Source organism: Cetorhinus maximus, chromosome 24 (genome assembly GCF_964194155.1).
Source record: "Cetorhinus maximus chromosome 24, sCetMax3.hap1.1, whole genome shotgun sequence".
NCBI classification, from domain to species: domain Eukaryota; kingdom Metazoa; phylum Chordata; class Chondrichthyes; order Lamniformes; family Cetorhinidae; genus Cetorhinus; species Cetorhinus maximus.
In genome coordinates this window covers 21,699,135-21,712,169 of record NC_135902.1, presented here as the reverse complement: position 1 = coordinate 21,712,169, position 13,035 = coordinate 21,699,135, and the positions used below count along the sequence as shown (strand labels likewise).

The 13,035-nt window shown below is 44.7% G+C and overlaps 2 protein-coding genes across 2 annotated transcripts in view; one reads left to right on the top strand and one right to left on the bottom strand.

The window, feature by feature from the left end:
* The window catches only part of sap30bp (SAP30 binding protein), a 92,241-nt gene extending 80,092 nt beyond the window's left edge, over positions 1 to 12,149 (top strand). Inside the window, exons 6-11 of the mRNA XM_078570848.1 lie at positions 4,628 to 4,719; positions 6,569 to 6,629; positions 7,375 to 7,426; positions 7,555 to 7,613; positions 9,604 to 9,688; positions 9,824 to 12,149. Of these exons, the coding sequence (XP_078426974.1) occupies positions 4,628 to 4,719; positions 6,569 to 6,629; positions 7,375 to 7,426; positions 7,555 to 7,613; positions 9,604 to 9,688; positions 9,824 to 10,005 (531 nt within the window). The 3' untranslated portion in view covers positions 10,006 to 12,149. The remainder of the gene's footprint in view (positions 1 to 4,627; positions 4,720 to 6,568; positions 6,630 to 7,374; positions 7,427 to 7,554; positions 7,614 to 9,603; positions 9,689 to 9,823) is intronic.
* On the bottom strand, positions 4,767 to 6,256 carry LOC144667639 (uncharacterized). The gene is made up of 3 exons (XM_078529115.1): positions 6,042 to 6,256; positions 5,736 to 5,933; positions 4,767 to 4,962 (listed from the first exon to the last, which is right to left on the bottom strand). Exons 1-3 carry the CDS (start codon positions 6,254 to 6,256, stop codon positions 4,767 to 4,769), a joined length of 609 nt encoding a protein of 202 aa, XP_078385241.1.
* Positions 12,150 to 13,035: the final 886 nt, after the last annotated feature.

Here is a 13,035-nt window from a genome sequence, read left to right as displayed (position 1 = left end):
CCTGTTGTGTGAGCCGGGATAGTGAGTTTCAGTGAGCTGCTTTAACTAGGAGGGAATATCACAGCTCAGGTCAAACCAGATTGATGCCACCATCAAACAACACCATTAACTCCAATATAGTCACATCATTCAACAGCTGAAACTGGTAGGAGAATTGGATTGGCCGTGATCTTATTTAATCCAGTTTTCTGATGTTCTTCTCCTCGCCCGACCCTCTTCTTGTCAGGGAGTTACTGTATAGGATCAGGAGTGGGAATTCCGGCTGATTTTATACCCCCATGCCCCAGCTGTCTTGCATAGTGACTCCAAGGCCAGCTAGAATGCCCTAGTATTGAACAACTGAACTCTGCTGACTCAGCACAGATGGAGTGGGATTGGACTTGGGACTTTCTATAGCTTGTCACATGGAACCCCGAAGATGAACAAAATCACAGATGGAACCTGATAACTAGTAACCTGATTCTCCACTGTGTCTTCAGTTGGCTGGGCCCTAAGCTCTGAAATTCTCTCTCTAAACCTTCTGCCTACTCCTTTACGAACCTCCTTCAAACCTACCTCTTTGGCTGAGCTTTTGGTCATTTGTCCAAATATTCTTTTTGTAACTTTGTAAATTTGTTTTTTTTATTCGTTCATGAGATGTGGGTGTCACTGGCTAGGTCAGCATTTATCACCCATCACTAATTTCCCTTGTGCTCATAGCATTTAAGAGTCAACCAGCTGTGGGTCTGGAGTCACATGTAGGCCGGACCAGGTAAGGATGGCAGATTTCCTTCCCTAAAGGGCATTAGTGAACCAGATGGGTTTTTCCAACAATCGGTAATTTTTTCGTGGTCATCATCAGACTTTTAATTGCAGATTTTTTATTGAATTGAATTCAATTCAATATCACCATCTGCCATGGTGGGATTTGAACCCAGGGTGCCCAGAGCATTACCCTGGGTCTCTGGAATACTAGTCCAGTAGTGGGGGAGGAGCATTTTAGTGATAGTGACCACAACATGGTACAGTTTAAATTTGTTATGGACAAAGAAATAGACAAGTTGCAAAAAAAATGTTTTGTATTGAGGGAGAGTGGATTTTAGTAAAATAAGGCAGGATCTGGCCAAGGTAGACTGGGAACAGCTACTTGTGGGGAAATCTACAGAGGAGCACTGGGGGGTGTTCAAAAAGGAAATGGGGAGGGTATAGGCTCAACATGTTCCCTCTAGGGTGATAGGAAGGAGTAACAAACCCAGAGAACCATGGATGACCAGAGATATTCAGGATACGATGAGAAGGAAAAGAGAGGCTTTTAGCGGGTACAAGGGAAGCAAATCAGCAGAGACATTAGTGGAGTACAGAAAGTGCAGGGTGGAGCTTAAGAAAGGAATTAGGAGAGCAAAGAGGGGATATGAGAAAGCTCTGGCTGGTAAAAGTAGGGAAAATCCCAAGATATTCTGTGAGTATATTAATGGGAAGAGGATAACCAGGGAAAGAGTAGGGCCCACAAGGGGCCATGGGGGCAATCTATGGGTGGAGCCAGATGACATCGCTAGAGTGTTGAATGAATACTTCACATCCGTCTCCACCCTAGAGAATGAGGATGAAGGTATCGAACTCTGGGAGAGAGAGTTCTTAAGCAGATTGATATAGGGAGTGACAAGGTATTGGAGGTGTTGGCAGGCTTAAAAGTGAACAAATCTCCAGATCCAGATTTGTGTCCCAGACTGGTGAGGGAGGCAAGGGAGGAGATCGCAGGGGCTCTGACCCAAATTTTTAATTCCTCTCTGGCCACGGAGGAGATACCAGAGGACTGGAGAACAGCTAATGTGGTTCCGCTATTTAAGAAGGGTTGTAGAGATAAGCCAGGGAACTCCAGACCAGTGAGTCTCACGTCAGTGGTAGGGAAACTATTGGAGAAAATTCTGAAGGAGAGAATCTATCTCCACCTGGAGAGGCAAGGTTTGATCAGGGATAATCAGCATGGCTTTGTCAGACGGAGGTCATGCCTAACAAATTTGATTAAATTTCTTGAGGAGGTGCCCAGGTGTGTAGATGAGGGTAGTGCCGAAGCCTTAGACAAGGTCCCACATGGGAGACTTATAAAGAAGGCAAATGCACATGGGATACAGGGTAATTTGATAAGGTGGATTCAAAATTGGCTTAGTTGTAGTAGACAGAGGGTGATGACAGAAGGATGCTTTAGTGACTGGAAGCCAGTGTCCCGTGGTATACCACGGGATCTGTGCTGGGTCCCCTATTATTTGTCATTTATATAAACGACATAGATGACTATGTGGGGGGTAGGATTAGTAAGTTTGCGGATGATACAAAGATTGGTCAGGTGGTTAACAGTGAGGTTGAGTGTCTTGGGCTACAGGAAGATATAGACGGGATGGTCAAATGGTCAGATAAGTGGCAGATGGAATTTAACCCTGAAAGGTGTGAGGTGATACACTTTGGAAGGAGTAATTTGACAAGGAAGTATTCAATGAACGGCATGACACTAGGAAGTTCTGAGGAACAAAGGGACCTTGGCGTGTGTGTCCGTAGATCTCTGAAGGCGGAGGGGCAAGTAAGTGGGGTGGTGAAAAAGGCATATGGACACTTGCCTTTATCAATCGAGGCATAGATTACAAAAGTAGGGAGGTCATGTTGGAGTTGTGTAGAACCTTGGTGAGGCCACAGCTGGAGTACTGTGTGCAGTTCTGGTCGTCACACTGTAGGAAAGATATGATTGCACTGGAGGGGGTGCAGAGGAGATTCACCAGGATGTTGCCTGGGATGAAATGTTTAAGTTATGAAGAGAGGTTGGATAGACTTGGGTTGTTTTTGTTGGAGTAGAGAAGACTGAGGGGTGACCTGATCGAGGTGTACAAGATTATGAGGGGCATGGACAGGGTAGATAGGGAGCAGCTGTTCCCCTTAGTTGAAGGGTCAGTCACGAGGGGACATAAGTTCAAGGTGAGGGGCAGGATGTTTAGGGGGGGATGTGAGGAAAAACATTTTTACCCAGAGGGTGGTGACTGTCTGGAATGCACTGCCTGGGAGGGTGGTGGAGGCGGATTGCCTCACATCCTTTAAAAAGTACCTGGATGAGCACTTGACACGTCATAATATTCAAGGTTATGGGCTAAGTGCTGGCAAATGGAATTAGGTAGGTAGGTCAGATGTTCCTCACGTGTGCAGACTCGATGGGCCGAAGGGCCTCTTCTGCATTGTGTGATTCTGTGATTCCCTTAGTGCCCTAAGTGTTTGATGTGTACTCCTGTGAAACTACTTTCAAGGTACTATATAAATGCAAGTTGTTGCTGTTGTTAATTCTTCTGATACTAACAAATTTTACAGCTACAGGCAGCTCAGATTGAAGTTTAAAGCTGCTATATGCAGGCGGTTTGGCATTGGGACTGCAGGCATACCGCACCCTTTTGTTAAATTTTAAAAAAATGCAAGGAGCTGGTCCCATCGTTCTGGAGCCTGCACAGACCAACTACCCAGCAGAGAGAATACAGCCAGGGGGTTGGGGGGTATGATAGAAAGCTATTCTTGGAGTTCATGCTTCCTCCATCCCCCCAAACATGATCATAAATCCCATAAACTATTAAAATACTTTGGGAGTGTCCGATTCATTTTCTCTGTCAGTGCTAAATAAACACACCCACAAGCTTGAGGCTGCAATGTTTATAGTGAGTAATAGCTTGGCCAGTAGTGAGGAATGTGTTAAGCAGGTGTGGGGAGCTCATATCTTTTTTCAACTGTGTGTAGACATGTCCTGTTGTCTCAAACCCCAAACCAAACTCTCTCTCATGTAGGAGATAGAGGCAGGCACTGGCCACCATCGCCCCCACCAACCAACCCCAACACACCTGTAGAGTTAGAGCAAGAAGATAAGAGTTTAGTGCTGGAAGAGTTGCTACTAGCCAGTGTGGCTGTGGAGACACTGTGAGCACACCAATCTATGGTCTTTGTCTAATCCCACAGCGAGACTGATTAGGAGTCAGGAGGGGGAGACTGCCATAGAACATCCTTCCTTAATTTGAGAATTACTTTCATTCAAAGAGATTGCTGGTGTGTTTGTCTGCTTCTTGCCCTTCAGTGCTGAACATTCAAAATGAGAATCTGTTTTCTATTTGCCACAGCTATAACTTTGACTATTGACTTCACTTCCACAACTGCTGCTCTCTCATTGTTCTCCAGCTTTCGGTGAAACATTGCAAGGAAGTGCCCTATGTGTCTCATGAGGGAAAGATTCCAAGCTGCACAATACTGAGCTGTTCCAATCAGGAAGGTGCCTGCTTTGATCCCCATGTTTGGCTGATCTGAGCTGCGACAGCAGTGGTGATACTGCTGTTGTTTATAATGGTCCTGGATTAAGGAGGTACAGAATCAGCCAGGGTTCATGTTCCTGATCATGGTGCAGTGGAAAGGGTGCTTGCTGGAAAGGGTACATAAGTGACTGTGAAACAAGGGTGTAATTAGAATTAGCTTTGATGCCCTCTGACCTTCAGTGAGGCGGAGAAGGCCCTGTCCCACAGTGAGGTCAGGTGTTTCCCTGAGCAAAGCCTTGTGATTATACATAAAAACTCAGTGCTCTGATTACCTGTTGCATGTGGCTCACTGTTAGTTGTTCCATTCCATGTATTCACAGGAGAAAATTCAGAAGCTGTACGACAGAAAGCTGAATGAAGGCCTTGACATGAACAACATCATTCAGAGAAAAAAGGAGTTCCGCAACCCCAGGTCTGTGTGGTTGGACTGAATTCCGGTGTGTGCCTGACTCTGTTAGGTCAGACGGAATGAGGAGGGCTCATGTTATCTGACTGTGGTGTGGAGGAGGGGTTACTGCTATCTGACTGTGGTGTGGAGGAGGGGTTACTGCTATCTGACTGTGGTGTGGAGGAGGGGTTACTGCTATCTGACTGTGGTGTCGAGGAGGGGTTACTGCTGTCTGGCTGGTGTAGAGGAGGGGTTACTGCTGTCTGACTGTGGTGAAGAGGAGAGGTTACTGATGTCTGACTGTGGTGAAGAGGAGAGGTTACTTATGTCTGACTGTGGTTTGGAGGAGGGGTTACTGCTGTCTGACTGTGGTATGGAGGATGGGATACTGTATCTGACTGTGGTGTGGAGAAGGGGTTACAGCTGCCTGACTGTGGTATGGAGGATGGGATACTGTGTCTGACTGTGGTGTGGAGAAGGGGTTACTGCTGTCTGACTGTGGTATGGAGGATGGGATACTGTGTCTGACTGTGGTGTGGAGAAGGGTTTATTGCTGTTTGACTGTGGTGTGGAGGAGGGGTTACAGCTGTCTGACTGTGGTGTGTAGGACAGGATACTGTGTCAGGCTGTGGTATGGAGGACAGGATACTGTGTCAGACTGTGGTGTGCAGGAGGGGCTACTGCTGTATGACTGGTGTCGAGGAGGGTTGACTGCTGTCTAACTGTGGTGTGGAGGAGGGGTTACTGCTGTCTGACTGTGCTGTCAAGGAGGGATTACTGCTGTCTGACTGTGGTGTCAAGGAGGGGTCACTGCTGTCTGACTGATATGGAGGAGGGGTTATTGCTGTCTGACTGTGGTGTGGAGGAGGGGTTACTGAGGTCTGACTGTGGTTTGGAGGAGGGGTTACTGCTGTCTGACTGTTGTGTGGAGGAGGGGTTACTGCTGTCTGACTGTGGTGTGGCGGAGGGATTATTACTGTCTCACTGTGGTGTGGCAGAGGGGTTATCACTGTCTGACTGTGGTGTGGAGAAGTGGTTACTGCTGTCTGACTGGTGTGGATGACAGGCTACTGCTGTCTGACTGTGGTGTGGCGGAGGGGTTATTACTGTCTGACTGTGGTATGGCAGAGGGGTTATTACTGTCGGACTGTGGTGTGGCGGAGGGGTTATTACTGTCGGACTGTGGTGTGGCGGAGGGGTTATTACTGTCGGACTGTGGTGTGGTGGAGGGGTTATTACTGTCGGACTGTGGTGTGGAGGAGGGGTTATTACTGTCTGACTGTGGTGTGGCGGAGGGGTTATTACTGTCTCACTGTGGTGTGGAGGAGGGGTTATTACTGTCTCACTGTGGTGTGGCAGAGGGGTTATTACTGTCTGACTGTGGTGTGGCAGAGGTGTTACTACTGTCTGACTGTGGTGTGGAGGAGTGGTTACTGCTGTCTGACTGTGGTGTGGCAGAGGGATTACTACTGTCTGACTGTGGTGTGGAGGAGTGGCTACCACTGTCTGACTGTGGTGTAGAGAAGGAGATCACTGGTCTGGCTGGGGTTAGAGGAGTCATTGCTGTCTGGCTGCAGTTTAGAGGAGAGGTTATTGCTGTCTCATTGTGATTGAAAGGCAGGCTCACTGATGTCTGACTGGAATTTAGAGAAAGGGTCAATGTCTGACTTGGGTTCAGAGGAGAGGCCACTGTTTAACCCCAGTTTGAGGGGCCGCTGCTATCTGACTCCAGTTGGGGATGGTCAGTCTTGGGGAGAGTGAAGGGGAGTTGTTGTTGTACTGTAGTTGATACGTTGGTTTGTTTGATCTCTGTGTTGGCTGGTGTAAACTGTGTCTAAACAGCATCAACAACTTTCTGCTCTCTACCTTTCAGCATTTATGAAAAACTGATTCAGTTCTGTGGCATTGATGAACTCGGTACAAACTACCCAAAGGTACATGTTTAGCTCTTCAGTACAGATACTGCTGGTAGTTTACGCTCTGCCTCACATCCCTTCATTGACAAACTCAGGTGATGGCTTACAGACCCTTAAAGCATGAAATAAACAAGGGTTAAAATGAGGAAGAAAAAGCTTTAAGATTGCTAGAGTCAGGAGCTTAGGGATTTGAGATGTTTCACAGTCCGCAGGTGTCGAGATGGAAGAACTAGAGTGGAAATAGTGTCATGCTTTCTTGATATTTAACCCAAGGGTGAGATAGAGGCTCAAATTCAGATATTACAATTTATTAATTTACATAAACCTGTCCAAGTTTGAAAAACAATGGATCAAATCTTAAACTTCACCCATCTCCACAGCACCCCCCCATCCCCCTCAACCCCCGCACCCTGCTTCTTATCTTGTTCATAGCTGTATCCAAAGCATTGAAATAAACCAAGGAAGAGTCAGGAAAAGCTACTCCACAAAAATGGAGAAAGATCCAAGTGAATGAGGTGTGTCTCAAGTCAGGTTCAGGGTTGTCACTGCATCCATTTGATGTTTTCTTAAAGTCCATTTTAGAAAACATTCATGTCTTTTTTTATTGTATACGCATCAAGTTGAGAGATTTTCTGGTCTGGTATCCAGAGTTCAGCATCAAGAACAGTTGATACGGAGTAAAGCTCCTACACTGCCCCATGGTGTCGGGGTGCAGTGTCCAGTGTATTATTCCAGTTTATTTGACATGTGACTTTCTCCACAGGACATGTTTGACCCCCATGGATGGTCAGAGGACTCATACTATGAGGCATTAGGTAATATTTTATTGGAAGCCATGGTGAGCACAGCCTCATCTGCACACATCTGTCTCAAACACTTTCAGTATAATGACAGTGCCAAACTCTGGCCCATTCTCATATCCCATCCCCTTCTCCTCTTGCAGCCAAGGCCCAGAAAATAGAAATGGACAAAATAGAGAAAGCCAAGAAGGAGCGAACAAAGGTGAGTAAAGCCCAGACTGACCAGCACCATTGAAACTGCTGGTACAAGAAATGGCAACTAACCTTTCATTTCCTCGCCACAACAACATACCTGAATCACAATCTGAGTTAGCCCAGTTTCCCATATACTCCTGGTTAAAACACTATCCAGTGTAATACTAAGGTCCCAAACTGCATTGGCAACCCTCCACTATATCATCTATTGGGCTATTATACCATGGTAGGTGCATTAGTGTCCAATCCTACCCTCACCTGACATCCACACTCACACACTTCCCAGGTAGAATCACTAGATGGTAATCAGGAAATAGATGACTGGCTGATTTCCAACCCACACCCCAAACCAATATTACAAGTTCAAGCCATTGAATTAATAACATAAAGCTCTATCACAGATAGTGTTATCAAGATAGCTGAAGATTGGGAATTAACATATTTAAATACGGATGTTTTGGTCTTCTTTGTTTCTGAGCCTCCTTCCAAATGGCCCATAAAGTGTTTTTACTTACTCCTCTAGAATAGCACGACACTAGACCTTGCCTTGAACTTTAACCACTGAGCAGAATTATGCAACACTAAAAGAACAAGCAAGTAGTAGCTGTAATACAACCAATATTTTGCAGTTTTGCAGTTAAAATTTATTTCCATCCATTGTTTCATCTCCACCTTATAGCCTATTTCGATCCCTTCCCCCCCACCCCCACTAGGGCCATCTGTCACTTGTTCATCCTGCTTTCTACCCTTAATGTCACCATTAGCCCATCCTTTAGCTAATATCACCACCATCAACACCCCTTTGACTTTTGGTTTATGACATCTTTGGCAATCTCTCCTTTGCCTCCACCTCTATCGAGCTCCACCTGTCCCACTCCTCTTAAACAGCTTATATTTCACCTATTTCTATTTCTCTTTAGTTCTGATGAAGAGTCATACGGACTTGAAACATTAACTCTGTCTTCCTCTCCACAGATGCTGTCAGATCTGCTGAGTTTTTCCAGCAATTTTTGTTTTTGTTCCATATTTTGCAGTAGTTGTTGCTAGCTTCTCATGGTAGAGCAGATAAGTTTCCAATGACTGTGCTGAACTATGATTTAACTTGCAGATGGTTCCATAGTTAATGGGAAAGAAAAGAAAGGGATATTTGTCTTGAAGCTTCAAAGGAAGTTCCCTAATTTGAAAGAAAGATAGTTTCTAAATCTTTTCAAACCTCCCTTAAAATTTTGTATCTTGGATCACTGTCATTGGTGAGTTATAACTCCCTATACTGCTATCGTGTCTGTCCTTGGCTTAAGATCTAGATAAGCCTTTGGTGCACAGCCAAGAAACTGTGTTTGGCAATTGCTTTTAAGACCCTATTCTACAAGAGGAGCAAAGCAATATGCCAAATCTCATTTAAAAATTAAAATAGTGAAAAAAACTATTTAACAAGAAACAAGTAATTACTATAACTGATAAACCACATATATTTTAAAGTAGAATGTTTTTTCTAAGCCCTTGAGCAGTTAAAATAATAAAAGATCGCTATTCTATGGACTGAACTATGCGTTTGTGATTAACTTTTAAATGCAGGCAGTACCTCTACTGCAAAAGCAAAATATCACGGAGCCTGGAAATCTGAAATAAAAGCAGAAAATTCTGGAAATACTCAGCAGGTTAGGCATGCAATCCCTGACACCTGAAAGGAAGCAAAAACATTTTTGTTAAAATGCCAGATGTGGAGAGGCAAAGTGAGGTTGTTCCACAGAGCAGTGTTGAAGGGGGGCATGTATAAAAGGCAAAAGTCAACGAATGCACTTCAAAACTCTTCCCCCTCTCTGCCCTTAAACTATTACTATCCCCAACTGTATCTACCCCATGGTCTTGTATCTTTGTAATTTTCCTGCAAATTTGCTCTTCTCTATCTTTCCTCCTCGCTGGTGATGTATAGAATACACCCAATAGGGTAATAGCACCTCTGTTGTTGTTTGATTTACTTCTCATCATTTTTTTAGATTGAATTTGTGACCAGAACAAAAACAGGAACCAACACCAGCTCTGGCACAGCCACCACAACCACAGCAAGCACGACCGTGGCAGGTAACTCATGGGGTGGAACAAATTACACATGGGGCAGGAGCTCACCATTTGGTGATGCAGTCAGCACTGCTGCTACTCCAGTGGAATGCAGGCAAACTTTCTCATAAACCTGCTCTCTTGCCCTCCTCTCTGCAGATTCCCAGAAAAGGAAGAGTAAATGGGACTCTGCAGTGCCTGTGACGACAATAGCTCAGCCGACAATCATTACCACCACCGCTACGCTACCAGGGGTCGTCACGGTAACCACCAGTGCCACCGGGGCAAAAACCACGGTCATTTCCGCTGTGGGGACCATTGTGAAGAAAGCCAAGCAATGAGCTCAGGTCGAGAGTATTGTCTCTGGGTGGCCGCTGAGGTTAATCCCTCATGGGCCAGGTTTACGTTCTAGAACTTTCTTTTTCCTACTTACTGCTACCGATTCTCATCTCTACAGCTGGCTCACAAACAGGTTGGGAGAGTTCTTTACTGCCCAATTTAGGATTCTTCATGACCCATAAATGGTCAACCTAAAAAAAAATTACGCGTCCTTGATGAGTGGGGAACGGTGGCTGCAATTTCAATGCTGAAAGGGTCTAAACTGTATATATAGTGACCTGTAACTTACCCTGTAAATTGGCTAGCTGGAGGGGATTGAGGGGTGGAATGGGTTGGGTGGGCAAGATGGGGAGAGGGTGGAGATAGGGAAGGGGGAAGGTGAGGCAACAGGGCAGCTTGTGATCACAGGTCTGGAAATCAAGCCTACATGTTTGAATATTGATGGTGCTTCCTGTCTGTCTCATGCTGTAACCTTTTGCACTTGTGCTATAAACTGTGACTGAGTGAACACACGCTGCACACTTATGTATGATTATAATGAAGCATTGTAAACTGCTGGCAGTGTAGAAGCACAAATAAAAGAGTTTTACTTTCATGTTTATCTGAAACTGAACCCTGCTCCTTTGTACAAACCCTAAAACATCTCTGTCAGATGGCGGTTTTTGCCAGTTTTCTATATTCCTGGTTCAAGTACTAATCTTTGCTGGAATGTCATTGGAAGTTCTTCTATGCCACATCCAAGTATGAGTCGAGGCAGAGTGTTGGCAGGCTCTTTGATTCTGGTAGCCACCACAACTGAGTCCTCTCCTCGTGCCTACATCCACACAATTTCCAGCAGGGGTAATGAGATGGTGCAGGAAGCATGGCCTGAGTTTCTTTCTCCATCCTTAGCCCAGTGGCATTAAGGTGAACTGCACTGGCCTAAATCCTGCCCAAGGTGGGATCAGATAACTTAGTACAGGTCAGGGATTTAACCTGGGACCACCTGGTCTGCGAGACTCTGTGCCACACATGGAAATATAGGGATTGCTAGACGATAAAAGACCTAGGGTCATCTAGTTCATCTTCTACAATCCTGGTTGTCAGATCATACAGTGTTATAGAGTTACTGATTAACCACAGCAATCGATCTCTATCGATGAGCCTACAACAGATCCTGACATGAGTTGAGGAAACCCCAGTGAAGAGCTTTGGAAACCATAGGTCCAAAGTCACCTGTTCTTCCCAAGCAAATACTCTCGCAACACATAATATCTCAAATGACTCAGATACTGTATCTCAAAATAGCATTTACTGAAAAAACATCTATTAAAATTGAATCCTAATGTATCATTACTAACTTGGCCACCATCTCCCATGGGAGCCTGTTCCATAGGTTGACCTCTCACTCAGTGAAATATTGTTTTCACATTAGTTTTGAATTTACTTCACTTGTCCCATTCCCCCACTCTCCTGTGGCACTGATTTTTTTTTTCCCTTCAATTACTTATTCAGTTATCTTTTGAAAGCCCTGATTGCCCTGGCTCCATCACACTCTTAGGCTGTGCATTCTAGATCCTAACCACTCGCTGCATGAAAAAAGAAGTTTCCTCATGTCGGTGATGTAGAAGTTCAGCCTTGATCTTATTGAAGAATGTAGTAGGCTTGACAGCTAAATGGCTTACTCCTTCTATTTCTTGTGTTCACTTTTCCAGGGGGGGAAATACCCAATTTATATAATCATTCGTCTTAATCTAATCCCTCCATCCCTTTTGATTATTCTGGTTGCTCTTTTGGTACTGCGTTTCCTGAAGGAGCTATGAATATTTGAGATTTGATGTACATCTCCATGGGTAACAAACATCTGGAATAAAGCCCTTGTTTAATTGTTACTGATGCTGTGTAAAAAGGTGCTTGCTCACTGACATTTTTACTTATCAGTAAGGAGATGACCATTTCCTCCAGTCCCAGGAACTGTACAATCAACCTCAACACTCACCAGACTAGCAACAAATGGATGGAGCGGTGGCTGCTATGACTGCCCACACGTCTCGTTTGAAAGGCCCAATCCTGTGTTTTGGGTGGGAGGGGAAATAAAAACTGTGTTTTATTTGTAATGTATAATTTTATTATTGAACCAGTATTAAAGTTCATTGTCATCTCTGAATTGCCTGCCTTTGACTTTGTCTTTTATGTGCAGGTGGAGGCATTGCAGAAGAGAAGTTAATAACCAGAATGCATTGGAATGGAGTTAACCAGGCTTCAAAATGCTCGAGATTTCTGTATTCACAATTTCTTATGTGAGCACCATGAAAGAAAGAGTATGCATTTATGTCATGCTTTTCATGACCTCAGGATCTTTCAATGTGCTGTAGAGTCAAGTGAGTGTTTTTAAAATGTAGCAACTAATGTAATGTAGGGAGACGCAGCATATAAATTGCATACAAGATCTCTCAGCCAACAATATCATAATGACCAGACGGTGTGTTTATTTTTAATGTTGGTTGATAAATGTTGGCCAGGATACCATAAGGAACTCCCCTGCTCTTTTGAATAGTGTCATGAGATCCTTTACATCTACCTGGGAGAGCAGACAGGGCCTCAGTTTAATGTCTCATCTGTAAGACAGGACCTCTGACAGAGTGTCAGCCTGAATTTTGTGCTCAGCTCTAGACTGGGGCTTGATCCCTTGAGCTTCTGACTCAAAGATGAGTGCAACTCACCGAGCCATGACTGACCACCGAATAAGATCAGATCATGGGCTCTGCCTTGGAACTCCAAGGGCCAACACTAAATGTCTAGGTTCATAAACTTAGAATTGCCGTTTACTGCTGTGAAGCATCTTGGGACATTTTCCTACATTCCTACTGCAGCGGTTCAAGAAGGCAGCTCACCACCACCAAGGGCAACAAGGGATGGGCAATAAATGCTGGCCCAGCCACTGAAGCCTACATCCCATGAATGAATTTTTTTTTTAAATTAAAAATTTTTTAAAGTGCTATTTAAATGCAAGTGTTGGGTGATGTCCTGAAGGTTTTTTGGCAACTGTGAAA